At 31.3% G+C, this 14,692-nt stretch overlaps 1 protein-coding gene across 1 annotated transcript in view; it reads right to left on the bottom strand.

Moving 5' to 3' along the window:
• LOC122517950 (dipeptidase 1) overlaps window positions 1–14,692 on the bottom strand; it is a 71,412-nt gene that overhangs the window by 37,054 nt on the left and 19,666 nt on the right. The window contains exons 2-3 of the mRNA XM_043636584.1: window positions 13,574–13,727; window positions 2,801–2,933 (exon numbers count right to left, since the gene is read on the bottom strand). Coding sequence (XP_043492519.1) covers window positions 2,801–2,933; window positions 13,574–13,727 — 287 coding nt within the window. The remainder of the gene's footprint in view (window positions 1–2,800; window positions 2,934–13,573; window positions 13,728–14,692) is intronic.

Raw genomic sequence — 14,692 nt, 5'->3', positions numbered from 1 at the left:
ATTGATATAATTTTAGGATTCGTGAAAAAATTTGACCGGACCGGGATTCGAACCCGGATCTTCCGCTTTTCGGGCGACTGCACTTTAACCATTGAGCTATCCAGGGCCCACCGTCAAATCTCTTAACTTATGCCTATTTAAGTAGTAAGTACATATGCGATGATTTTTCTATTTATTTTTTTACTTTTATTCCTTCGTTCTAAAGGATAGAATAAATAATAATAATAATAATAATAAATAAAATATTTATAAAATATTATATAATAATAATAAATAAAAAATGGAAAAATAAATAAATAAATATTAATAATAAAATCTATAAACGCATCGATGAAAAGGGGATCAAACTTGAAAGAAGAAAATAGAAAAAAGGGACGATCTGAGGGAATAAAAGGGCGAAAGCTGGTAGTACTACTGTTGCTGTTGTCGTTGTTACTGCTGCTGCACGATGGAACTAGATTTACTACGTCCACTGATTTATGCGTTGACACGCGCGTACGTCCTGTATATACGCATACATACATACATACATACATACATAGACGCAAAAGTATCCGTGTATCCGTGTAATACGTAAATGGTGAGGGTTCAGAAGGGGACAGAGAACTCCGATGATATCGTGCGAATCCTGCTGCGAATATCACCACCAACGAACTACGCACTAATACTAACACACGCAAGACCATTGTATATACCATTGCTGCTAATACAATCACCCTGAAACCCCCCCCCCAACCGAGCATTTTTCCATTTCTCCCAGAATTTCTCATTTTCCACAGCCCCGTTTATTCTTTCCTTCTTCTATCCTTCGGATTGGCTTCCTAAGTATAAACCCGTGAATTATTTATTTCTATTTCTTGGATAAACTTAACGCATATAGAGAAAGACAAAAACAAAAATAAATGTTATTTCGTCGATGAACGTTTTTGAAAAGAAAAAGAAAAAAAAATTAGAAAAGAAGAAGAGAGAAAAAACATTTCCCAAATATTTTCATTAGATCATTTTGTTGCATCAACAAAATATCTGTCTAATATTAACGAAAAATGTCTATATTATATATATTATTTATTACACTTTTGACTATCTTCTCTATTGCTTCTTCTTTTCTTTTCTTTTCTTTCCCCTCTCTTCTCGTAACTTTTCTAAAGTCCATATTGTGCATAAATTTCCATATCCATAAGGCTACACGAAGGACTAGGTATTTCAAGTTATCGAAGCACCATACGTTGATGATATACATACATATATATATATATATATGTATGTATGTATGTATATATATACATACATGCATAGATCGTATATATTCCAGCGAGAAAAGGTATTTCCATTTCACATGAAATTTTCCCATATCCAGTGCATCCTTGGCGACGTACAACTCCCTGCCGTTTCCATCTTTCCATCCTATTCGCATTACTTTAGAAGAGCGTGCCGTCGCGTGAAATACACTCGGTATTACAATAATAACAACAATAACAACAATGTCTTGACATTTGAGACAATTTTTCTACGGCTTGGGAACAACAGAACGGAACGGAACGAAACGGAACACCATTTCGAAGACTGTGTGTTTCCTAATGTGTTTCCTTTTTTCTTCTTCTCCTCCTTCTTCTTCTTCTTCTTTATCTTTCTCCTCGTATTTTTAAATATTACCATTTTCTTCCGTTTTATATGTATTATTATTTTTCTCTTCCAAGTTTGGGAGAAGGGAATATAATTCGAGAAAAATGGAATGGGAACGCGAGAGATAAAAAGATATTTTCTTTCAATTCCTTACTTCCTCCTCTCTCTCTCTTTCTTTCTTTCTTTTTTCTTTTTCTTTCTATTCATTTTTCCATTTTCTCTTCTTTTATAACCAGTTGTTCGTTTTCTCGTTTCCAATAACGTCTACGGGGTTCATCACGACTACAACGGCGACGAAAACGACAAAGACAACGACAACGACCATGAACAGAAGGAAGATGTCGTAGTTTCACACCGTTTCTTCTCTTCCCCTTTCTCAATCTTCTCGCGTCCTCCAAAGACAAAGGGAGCCTTTCGAATTGGAACTTGGAAACACTCGTTACCTTGATGGTACCCAATCGAGATGGAACTACCGTGGTGGTACGCCGTTCACTTAGTTTCTCTCCATTTTAATTTCTTTTATCATCGTGATTCGCGATCGTACTTTCCGGTCGCCTTCCTCCCCTTTTCCTTTTCCTTTTCCTTTTCCTTTTCCTTCTTCTTCTTCTTCTTCTTCATCTTCTTATTTCTTTATTTTATCCGAATAAATTTTACCCTATACTTACTCCCTTTTTTTTTTACATTAATATGAAAGCTCGTATTTTTTCTTATATCAAATATTAGGGTGAAAACCATTTCAATCATTTGGTGGTGGCGTGGCATGGGGAGGGGGGAAACGATCCGAATATTTTCTATTTCATTTTTACAAATGGAAAAGGAAATTTTTAGCTTTATTATTATTGTTATTATTATTATTGTAATTTATTTAAGATCAAGATACAAATGTGAATTAGTAAAGTAGTCTAAGGTGGACCATTTTAATCTCATTTGATGGAAGAACGATTTGTATATTTTAGATTTTTATTCCTGACGATAAATGTACTTTTTATTTTTTCATTATTGCATTTTTGTAAAAATCAAGATAAATTTTAATTATACAGATGGTATAAAAGTTTAATATCGATACACATTGCTGTAAATGTTGATGAATTTAATTTTCTTTTAAAATTACTCAGACACATGTGTCATCGTGAAAATAATTGTTATAAAAATTATGCAATTTCTTTTTTGTAATTACCTTCAGCCGTAGTAACAAGAACCATACTTTCGGGATGTTTATTGACCAATCGGCGAATCACATCGATCTGTTCCAAAGCAAGTTGAACGGAGTCGTGATATTGGGATGGACAGGGCGTGTACGCCGACCAAAACTAAAACCAAAATGAACAAACATATTTATTTATTATTTTATTTATTAATTCATTTCTTACTCCGCCCCTTTTGGATTTGAAGGGCTTCCGTTATATTCTTTCTTTTTTACAATAACATAAAATAATATTTGTTCTAGCTATAAACTTACACTTTCCATTCGCCAACTTATATAAATTATACTACAAACATAACAATTGATAAACAAATTCAAATTAATAACTGACTTTGTGTGTGTGTGTGTGTGGTGTGTGTGTATAAATTATCTTAACACTCTTCTCTCAAGCTTTCTCTGCTTTCCTTCTTTTTCTTATTACTCGTTTTAGTATTCTATTTCTTTTGCATCCTGATTTTGTATTTTTTCAATTCTTTCTTCACTCCTCGTTATTTCACAGAACAAAGATATATATTAGTATTTACTATAAAATATTATTAGTACATATTAGGATTCGTGAAAAAATTGGGTCGTTGGACTGACTGGACCACCGGGACTCGAACCCGGTCTTCCACTTTTCGGGCGACTGCACTTTAACCACTGAGCTATCCGTCCAATCTTCTTATGAACGCCTATTTAAGTGTTTGGCTTGGAGGTGCTTGCATCCCACATATATATAATTATTATATATTATTTTAATATATATATTATTATTATTATTATTATTATTATTATTATTATTATTATTATATATATTATAGTATAAGTATGTACAATTTAGTTGGTACGTTGTGAATATATAATAATTATTATATAATAATATAATTATTATTATATTATTTTATATATTATTATTATTATTATATATTATAGTATAAGTATGTACAATTTAGTTGGTACGTTGTGAATATTGAATGAGTTGTCGATAGTAAGTATTTTGTGAAATATGGTTTCGATTATTCAGACGATAATCTTAACGATACTTTAAAATACCATTACGTTTCCTCCGAGACGTTCATCTTTAATTCAAACACGAAGGGTAGGAGACTGGTTCTCCCGATATCGTTGAAAACAATTAAGCGTGAGTATAAAGAAAATGTGAATAATATTTTGAAATTCAAATGTGAAACCTAGTACTTCCAAGAACTGTCTATCTTTTCCTCACTCCCCCTCCCTCTCGTTTTTTAAATCCTAACCTATAGTCAAGTATATAAATACGTTTGTCGTTTGGAATAATTTAAGAATCGTCCTACATACATTCTCGACGATGTATATATACGTTTCGTTATAATTTTCTCTTCTTCTCTCGTTGAAAATAAAAGAGAGAAAAAAAAGGACGAGAATCGATAGGGTCGTCGGGTCGATAAAACATGAAAAAGTTAAAATTGTCGAATATTTTTAATCGCAACCATTTTTTCCATTAAACACAATTACATTATCAATTTAATCGAAAATTCATTTCCATTTCTACCCAAGAAAGATTTCTCAATCCCGTTTACGGATATCTAATTTTATTCTAAATCGTAAAATCGTTTAATATTCTAGCAACCAATACTTCAAACGTTATTTAAAACCCATCTTGTGTTTCGATTTATTTAAAACGATTCTTCTAATAATTTTTCATTTATATTTTTTTACGATCACTAACACACATTCGTAACGATTTTATTTAAGACTCGTAAATATCATTGGACGATACTAAAGATATTATTTCGAGTGTTCTATTCTAACGCGAGTAACATCGATCGTCTCTCAGTAAATACAAACAACACATATACACGTAAAAATTGAATATTTGTTCTGTGTGAAAATACTCGGGGGGGGGGGAGGAGCATGGATATCGGTAGGTTTTATATTTTTATAGTCGCAAGTATTTAATGAGAAAACGGAAAGGAAACGTTCGTGTGTCTCTCTTAGGTTCGTGGGACTCGTATTTTCCATGTTTTACAGAAACACACATATACGCACGCATATGTATATACACATACATAGACAAGAACGTACCAGAAGAGGCACAGTAGTTATGGCATGGTTAACGTCGGACCTTGGCAGAATCGTGTGCGTTTATATAGAACACACATCTTTCTTTCCTTTCGTTTACATTAGTGTTGGTACTCGCACAAAAACGAGTAGTCGCAGTCGAGTTTTAGGTCAGACGTTCATAAAAATACTGCTATGTGAGAGAGAGAGAAAAAGAAAGAGTGGTGGTGGTGGTAGAAGCGTAGTTCAGCATTTGGGATTCTATTTAAAGGTGACCTATGATTGTGGAAACCCGATCTACCGTCGAATAAATAGCAAGTAGGTATTCGGAGAACGTTCGTTTGAAGGGAGAAGATACAATCCGTAAACGTTCTCTCCCCTAAAAAGTCCTTTCGGTTTCTTAAAAGGTTACGATAAAATGGGCTATACGATATTCCCCCTAAATATTCACGTTTAAACGTTTAGAATAGTTTTACTTAGATTTTACTTTTTCTACGATCTTTTATCCCCGAAATTTTCTACGAAATGGTTTATATCAGCAATGTCAATTTTGTATATTTTTTTATCTTTACACTTATTCACAGATACAATATAAATTTTATCTTTGCTTTTTACATGTATTCACAAATCCCAAGAACATTTTTTCGTTGTCTTTTTTGAAGTTATACTTCTTTTAGCGGAGTTTGGGAAAAAGTGATGAGAGTGAATTTTTACGAGCGACACGAAAAACCGACACCACGAAGTTTGTCGGTATTCACGATGCGCGGGAAAAGCGATTTCAAATTTACGGCATGAAGTAGTGTCCACCATTCTTCTCTTCCTTCCTTCCCTCCTTTTTTTTCTCAAGCGGGTCACCCATCCAAGTATTAATCGTACTCAGCGCTGCTTGACTTAAATGATCGAGCGGGAACCAATGCTATCACAGCGCCATGGTCGTTGACGAATAAAGTAATTCAATATATTTCTGTTATATTTAGTGTGGACTGATATCTATATTTAGATATTTTTTTTTATTCTTTTTTATATATATATTTTTTTTTTCAAGTAATTTTTGAGGTTATTGAGGTTATGTTCGTTTTGGTACGCCAAAGAAATATAACTTCTTACGTGCGAACATAAGTACACACTCCAGTTTTTTTTCTTTTTCTTTAGACTTATTCATAGATACAATATAAATTTTATCTTTGCTTTTTACACGTATTCACAAATACCAAGAGCATTTTCTTTGTCCTTTTTTTTTCATTTTTATTTCTTCCATTCTTTTTCTCCCATCTATCTATCTATCTATCTATCTATCTATCTTGAAATCCACTTCCGGGATTTCACCTGGTTCGGAAGTGCTACATCTAACCGCTTCCGCGTAGAAATCCTTGAGGAGCTTCAGGGAGGAAATACTTGGGGGAGTCATACATGGATCTTCGACGTTCTTCTTTTGGTATTACGTGGTGTAAGTAGGTGCGTTAGATGTATGTGCACGTGTTGAGAAGAACATACCTATCCCGACGTGTTGAGAACATGGAAGAAGTGAAAAAAGTATAGTGGTAGGTCATGTAGCAAAGCGATCCCCAAGTATCCAAGAGGATAGAAACTTTCTTTCCAAGGTAACGACGATAAAAGTATCGAACGTACTGATATCGATACTACCACATATCGAAATCATGCCATCTCGTATATTCTTCTTCTTTCTTTTTTTTTTTTTTTCGTCTGGTTTTCATTTTATCCACGCTACCGACCTACGTAAATTTCGAGAAAACAAGATATAATATTTATTAAAAATCTAAATTCAATAACTTTCCCTAATCTTTTTATTTATTTTTTCGGATTATATTCCACCATGTATTTCAAAAGTGAATTCTAATGCACCTTAGGGAAACTTAATAGGCTATTAACTTGTTCTAAACTAATGTTTGCCAAACTATGTTCCATGCAAACTTTTCAAGAGTTTCACCAATTATTGTTCAGATATATTATAGGATTGTATTAATATTATTTGATCGTAATTACGACAAATTTCATCAAATAAGTTAATATTGAAAGCAACACACCAAAAATACGAATTAATTAAATATTAATTATTTATTATTTAATTAATTTATAATTATTACTTATTTAACATTTTAATTATATAATCAATTTATAATTTATATATATATAAATTATTTATAATTATTAAATATATATTATTTAAATTATTTATATTTATATTATAAATTATATAATAAATTATATTAATATAATAAATTTATAATATATATTAATTAAAAATTAAATATTAATGTTTTTTTGTACGAGAAAGGGTTTAAAAAAGCTTTCAAAGAACGTACAAAGAAAAAATATATAAGTAGAAAAGTTGAAAGTTAAGAAATTCACTATTAGTAAGTCAGTGTATTGAATTTTGATGGAAATTGGGTCAAATAATTTGAAACTTTAGCCCGATGGTGTATAATTTTGTTCATAGTTTTTCTATTATGAATGAAATATTTAATATCAAACGAAGAAACGTTATACTATTAGCGAATTAATCGTCTTTACAGATTGTACGTGTATTTGTATACTCGTATATGTGTGTGTACGTGTGTGTGTGCTTAATAGGAGAACCAGACTAGAGTCAGTGAGTATATAAACGTGTATATAGTTAGACGGATAGTAAACAAAGAGGTTTATGGCCAGACATCGGCCTCGGTAAATACTCGACTCGTCGTAGACAATGAATATTTAATCATGCGAAATCGATCGAACGAAGAAGCTTCGACCTAATCGATCAATCAATTAATCGATCGATCGATAAATCCAAATTTACTTTTTGAATAAGTAAATTTCGCGCGGACAATTCGATTGGACGATTGGAATGGAATGGGAAGAAAAAAAAATAACGAAAAGAATTCTCGATGAATTAAACAAAATGAATCTTCGATTGTGAGAAAAAAAAAAAAGAAAAAAATCTACGGTAAAATGAAAGATAGTAGAATGAATTTTTCAATTTATTCGCGAGTTACTATTTGACGAGTAGTTTGAAGAGGATTCTAGTAATTTCCTTTCGAGTTCTCAACCTAAAAGAACTTCCTCTCTCTCTCTCTCTTTCTGATCGTAAATTGAGAAAGGTTTCTCAAGAGGTTGAGTTAAAGAGTGAAAAAGAGAGAGTAAGAGAGAAAAAGAGAGACATAGAAACAGGGTGAGTAGTTTGAAGTCGTAGCAAGTGAATTCTCGTTGACTTCGTAATCAATGATTCGTAACCTTTTCACGGTGGATGGGTTTCCTTCGTGTTTGAATGAACGAGGACAGTGATGAATCGTAGTATTCGTAGTGTTGGTAGTAGGATTGCTCATGCCAGGTACCGGCGTGCATATGCGCAAGTAGTAGATTGAGTATTCAATACGAGAAGAGAGAGAAAGAGAGAGAGAGAGAGAGAGAGAGCTTACTATACTCGCATGATTTACCGTTTTCCTCCTTTATCACCACCAGTTAAGGTTACAAAGTTAAAACCTTAACATCTACCACGAGGATAATAATCAAAGTATTATAAGATAATCTTTTATCTATCGTTGAAAGATAAAAGTGTATTTCAATGATTTGTTGATGATTCTTCTTATTAGTTCGAATATATTACTCTAAACTTTTTATATTATTGAAGTTATACTTCTTTTGGCGCGTCGGGGAAAATGTAATGGGGAGTGATTTTGTTCCGAGCGTCTGGTAAAACGACACCATGAAGTTTGTCGGTATTTACAACGCGCGGCAAAGCGATTTCAAGTATACGGCATGAAGTTGTCTTCTCTTCTTCTTCCCCCCCCTTTTTTTCTCAAGCGGGTCACCCATCCAATACTAATCGTACTCAGCGCTGCTTTACTTAAATGATCGAGCGAGAACTAATGCTGTAACCGCGCCATGGCTGTTGACGGGTGAAGTAATTCGATATATCTTTCTTATATTTAGTGCGGACTGATATCTATATTTTGATATTTTCTTTTTTTTATTTTTTCTTATATATGAGCCGTTTATTTTGAAAGTGGCCTAACTCCATATAACCTTAAATTGAGATATTTAAAGGTTTGCGTTTCAATGCAATTCAAAATATACGTAAAGAATAACAATGAGTTATGTTGCTTAAGTGTATCTAAAGGTGTTCAATTTACAGTTCCTATTAAAATAATGGCAATTATTAAGTGAATAATATGCGTTTTCTTACCAAGAATCGAGTTAGGCCACTTTCAAAATTAACAACCAGATTCGTTATAAAATTTGAAGGAACCGAAGTCCATTCAACATAATTTAAGATGCTTCAAATTGCGAAAAAACAATACTTATTTTATTTTACATATCTTTATAACACTTTAAAAACATAAATTATGCGATTCAAAATATTTTTTACAAACATAAATTACAAAACAATTTTCTACTCATCTACATTTTGTGTATGTGAAAGGGATTTAAAGAAATCATGATGTTCCGGTGGTATATATCGTAATAAGTCAATTATGTCATTGAATTTTGCGGTTGTAATTTGTCTTATATTTTTATACAGTGGTGTCAATACAATATTTTCGAACTTACTTGGTCTACCCCGACGTGGTATTAAATTCAGGACTTTCAAATTTTCGTTCTCATTCATTGATGTCTTATAGAAAATCTTATTCATTTTTGACAAAACGCATCCAACATATTTTTAACCAGTTTATTGGTTCTCCGTTAGAATTCTTGACCCTTTTAAAAATTGCGTCTTCTAATAATTTTGTTGATACAAAATCTTTTTGTCTCATTTCATGTACAATAAAGTTATTACCTTTCCGACACTTTTTGATAATATTGTAATACTCTCGGGGGACAAAGAGTAAATTATTTTTTTTTAATGCCATTTCTACCACACCAAAATCTCTACTTCTAATGGAATTAGGCCACTTTCAAAATAAACGGTTCAGTGATTCAACTAATTCTGAAAACTTATGTGTCCAGAATTACCGTATTTACTCGGAATATAAAAAATCTTAAATGCTTTATTGATAGATAATTTGAAGCTGTACATGTTACCGTGGGTAACCAGAAAAAAATGAAAAATGGAGTTAGGCCACTTTCAAAATAAACGGCTCATATATATAATAATAATTATTTTTTGTTTTTAAGTTATTTTTTATCTTTGAAGTTTTTTTTGAAGTTATTTTGAGGTTATTGAGGTTATGTTCGTTTTGGTACGGCAAAGAAGTATAACTTCTTACGTGCGTACATAAGTACAAACACCAGTTTTTTTTTTATATATATTTAATTTTTCTAAACTTTAAATTCTAAACTTTATTATTATATTAATATTTATATATTATATATATATTTGATTGTCCTATCAACTCGTCTAGTTTCTGATAGATCATGGTTTCCATTTCGAGATTACTTTGTTAACAAGTGAGTGCAGTTTGTTGGATAATATATATAAGTATGTATATATATATATTCAGAGTACTCTAAGAAGTTTCTTCTGAAGTGTAGTAGCCTTTTAGCGAAGCAGTTTTTACGAATTACCGGTAAAAGCACAGTCCACCTTTTGTTATAGACAAAAAGGAACAGAAATAAAGAAGAAGAAGAATAAGAAGAATAAGAAGGAGAAGAAGAAGAAAAAAATATCTTGACAGATTGAGATAAAAGTATCGCACGATTGCATTTTTTACATGTACATATATGTAAATATATTATTATTATTATTTTAATAATATTTTATTGACCCTAGAGCCTAGGCTCCCTAAAGACCATTAATTACAGTGTAGTACCATGTAATGTATAGATAAAACAAAACGGAAATGAAAATTATGTAATTATTATCTAACTTATCGTTATATTAGTAATAGCGCACAGTAAGTAGATAAAAGTAAAAAGAAAATAGTAAATAATAAATAAAAGTATAATGGTTCTATAATAGTAGTATAGTAGTATTGGTTCAAAGCAATAAACATATGGTTAAAAAAAACAAAACAAAAATTAAATTAAATTAAATCGTAAGTCGTATTATTATTATGTTAATATAGAAGATACGCTGGTTTTCTACATGTTTCAACCTAAAGATATATCGATAAGATATTATATGCATATATTTGAACATAAAGGACTTTCGGAAAGGCAATATCGGTTATGCGATATAAAGATGTAAGTTATTACGCGTATTTCATAGTTGCGACAGGAATTATTGTTCGAGAGGCACGTACCAAAACGGGGAAGAACGTTTTGTAGAGTAAAGAGACGAATAAGCTTTGACAAGCTCGTAAATTTATCGAATATCAAACATTTTCTAAACTTTTCTTACCGATCCCCTCTCACGTTTACCTCATCAATTTTAGATTATTTTTTGTCTTTTTTTTCGCTGTCGCTATTATTTTTAATTACGAGAAATCGAAGGAAGGGAATATAAAATTGATCGGAGAATAACACGTTTTAATCGATGTTCTTTTTCGTGATTTAATAGTTCGAATCGATAGATAGAAATCGAAAAGAAACTTTTTCCTGTTTATTTTTCTCCGAGGAAATATTTGCTTTCGAATAGAATACGAGGATTTATTTTTTTTCTTTTTTTCTTTTTCTTTTTTTTTCTTTTTTTTTGCTGTTTGGTATACGCGAAACGTATCTCTAGATATTCCATCAAATTCGCCGTGGGAGAAACGTTATGGTTCAAGGAGTACATTTTTCCTTCGTTTAAATTTTGCACCCTCGCGGAAATACATAGAATGAAATATTAACTCGTTTAAATGTGACCGTAAAAATGTCACTAAAGATTTTTCTTATTTTCTTTTGGGTCGTTTAGTTTTGATTTCGTCGTTCGAAAACCTACGGATGGTAGGAAACGTATATTTTTTTGTTAGATTTGATCAGCCCTTTAAAAGAAAATCAAATAAAACTGAAATTTGATCGATACAATTTACGCAAAATTTAACTATAAACGAAAAATAATTATTTAAATAATTAAAAATATATATTAAAATTTGTATTATTTGTAGGAATTTAAGTATAATTTATTTTTGTTTTATTTGATTTTCTTTTTAAGGCTTTTTTCTTTTAAAGGGCTGTTTCAGTCATGTAAACAAAACAAAAATATTGACGTCAGAAATAAATTTCAAACGATAAGAAAATGATATCGGTAAACAATAGAGGAAAAACGAACAACGAGAGAAGAAAGAAACGTAATAAATGGAATAAAAGGAGACTTAACTTTATTGACATTAGATGCTGGAACGTGTTTTTTTAGTGTCGACAATGTTCCAACATGAGTTAGAAATTTTCGTATATCAATATTTAAAGAAGTAACATTAATCTTATTTTTTTTTTCCATCTTCTTCCTACCACCATCATTTTTATTTTTTGCTATTTAAACATCTTGCAAACAAATTTTCGTATTTCCTATTCCGTTTTCGGATTTTTACAAAATCGAAATTAATATTAAATATTTAGTTTATTTTTTATTTAATTAATAAAAGAAATTCATTTAATAAGTTAAATTATTGTTCAATACTTTTCTCCCCATCTATTTTATTTTTCAGAAAATCCAAAAAATTAACACAAACGTTCTTAATTCGTCAACGAGCAAAAATCGTATTTTTATTCTTCTACAATCGATTAGATGGGTAAGTATAACTAATTTATATTTACGTTAGAGAACAACAGGTTATTTTATAATAACATAAAACAAATTACAAATCTTTTGAATTCGTTAATTTGATTTGTTCGAATGAAACTCATTAGGGGATCGTTCGAGGGTTTAAAATTAGCGAGGGTGACTTTAATTTAAACAAATTGACGTATCTGTGTATATATATATGTGTGTGTGTGCATGTGAGAAAGAGTGAGAGAGGTATATATATATATAGAAAGGGAAAGAAAGACAAATAGACACAGACACAGTTAATTTCGATAATGGAATCTCTCAGCGATTTGGAATATTTCGTCTGGCAAGTAGTGGTAGACAATCTAGCAGCAGTCACGAGACTTTAGAATAGAATGATATTAGACTTTCTGAGTGATTTTCTCTTAAGCAAATAAAGATTAATTAAACGTAAGCTAGCTGTAGGTTTCTAAGAGGTTTTCGACTACTTTTGCTTGCACTTTCGCCCCATTAATTTCATCCTCGCTATTTTATACAAATGTTCAACCTTGCTAATTTTATTTCCCTTCGCATTTGGATTTCTTCGAATCGTGGTGATTTGCTTCGTTGATTCTATGACTAAATTTTCGTGTTTCCTTTTTCTTCTTATTTTCTCTCTCTCTCTCTCTCTTTCGGTTTCTTTATCAATACTCCTATCTTTTTAATTTTGATTAAAACCAAAGAGAAATTAATTGTAATCGTACGATTACCGTTAGAAATGAACTTTTCGACGTTGGCGAAGGAAATGGGAAATAGTCGGAGTATTTCCGTGCAATTTAGTTAGAGAACTGAGCATGGCTCCAAGGGGTACACGCAATCCTCGCGTTTACACCAATTTAGTTTGCCAAACGAATCGAGGATCCTACGTTTTTGCGACAAAGTTGAATATCGCGTGCGGAACACTTCATCTTCTTCTGTTGATTAGTTGGGTCTGTCTAATTTGTACAACTACTTTTTTTCTCTATTTAATTTTTATATTTTTCGAATAGTCCAAAAAAGCAACAACGAAAATTTCGTAATAATAATATTTAATAATTAATTTTTAATAAAATAATTAATTTCAATCGTTTGAAATGAAGATTACGATCGTTTTCTTATCAGGTAAATCACCTCACCTGTGCAGTGACCATTCCTTTTCTCAATCTTCTTAGATCCGTGTGACTCCAGGCGTTGCCAGACCAAGGACGGATGTCACTGAGATCATCAAACCTGAATCCTCGTAGTTGATTTTTTAGGAACTTGCGTATATTCCACGGTAGATCGTTGTGTCTGTAACACACAAAAAAAGATATACATAATAATTAAATGAAGTAAAACATGTTATTTGAACTTTAATCTTCTATTGGTTGACAACTAAGTGATTGAGGATTTCGTCAATAGATAAATCACATTTAATTCAGTTTTTTGATAGCAAAGTATCAGAAATTTGACGAACATGGAATTATGACACTGCCTGAATTGAATAAAGTTATATTTTGAAACAAACATTTGGAATTTTCCTTTTTATTTATTAAAATCCACGATATCACTTAATTGCCAATCTAATATTTTAGGTAATTTAAACTTTAGAATAATTATTTCTAATAACTATTATTCTAATTTTCCTTTTTTTTATTTAATTTTATAGAAACTAATTGTTTTAGAATTGAAATTCAAATAAACGCAACGAATCTGATGAGATTCGACGAAGGAGAAAAGCGAGGAAAATTTTGTTCTCCCTCTCTCTCTCTCTCTTACACACGCACGTATACGGAGACACACACATACTCGTAATATTATCAGTTTGAGAAAGTCTGAGTCGTTGCATTTCACGTTGAATTAGTTTCTAGAAGGGTAGTTAGAAGTATCCTTGTGGAAAATATCTCCTTCTCTCTCTTTCTCTTACAATTAGGAGAGACACAATTGCGATAGGTGCCATCGAAGAGAGAAACAATTTAAAGGTTGCTACGATTATTTCTATCCTATTGCTGTTCTACCGTTAACGTGAACGATTCTTAAAGTATCGTTATGATCATGATCATCGTCATCATCATAATCATCGTCATGATTATCATCATCATTATCGTTAACATCGTCGTCATTATTATCATTGAAAGTGATTTTTCCTATTGTGTTGAGAAAAATCGATTCGTTACTTCTCTACAATTAGAGTTCCATTTTCTTCTCAATACATTTAATAGTCTATTTCTTTTCGCTTATTTAAGTATAATTGTTCAACTCTTATGTCTATATTA

This window comes from Polistes fuscatus, unplaced genomic scaffold, assembly GCF_010416935.1.
Source record: "Polistes fuscatus isolate 324 unplaced genomic scaffold, CU_Pfus_HIC Scaffold22, whole genome shotgun sequence".
Classification (NCBI taxonomy): Eukaryota; Metazoa; Arthropoda; class Insecta; order Hymenoptera; family Vespidae; genus Polistes; species Polistes fuscatus.
This window is presented reverse-complemented; position numbering and strand designations above follow the sequence as displayed.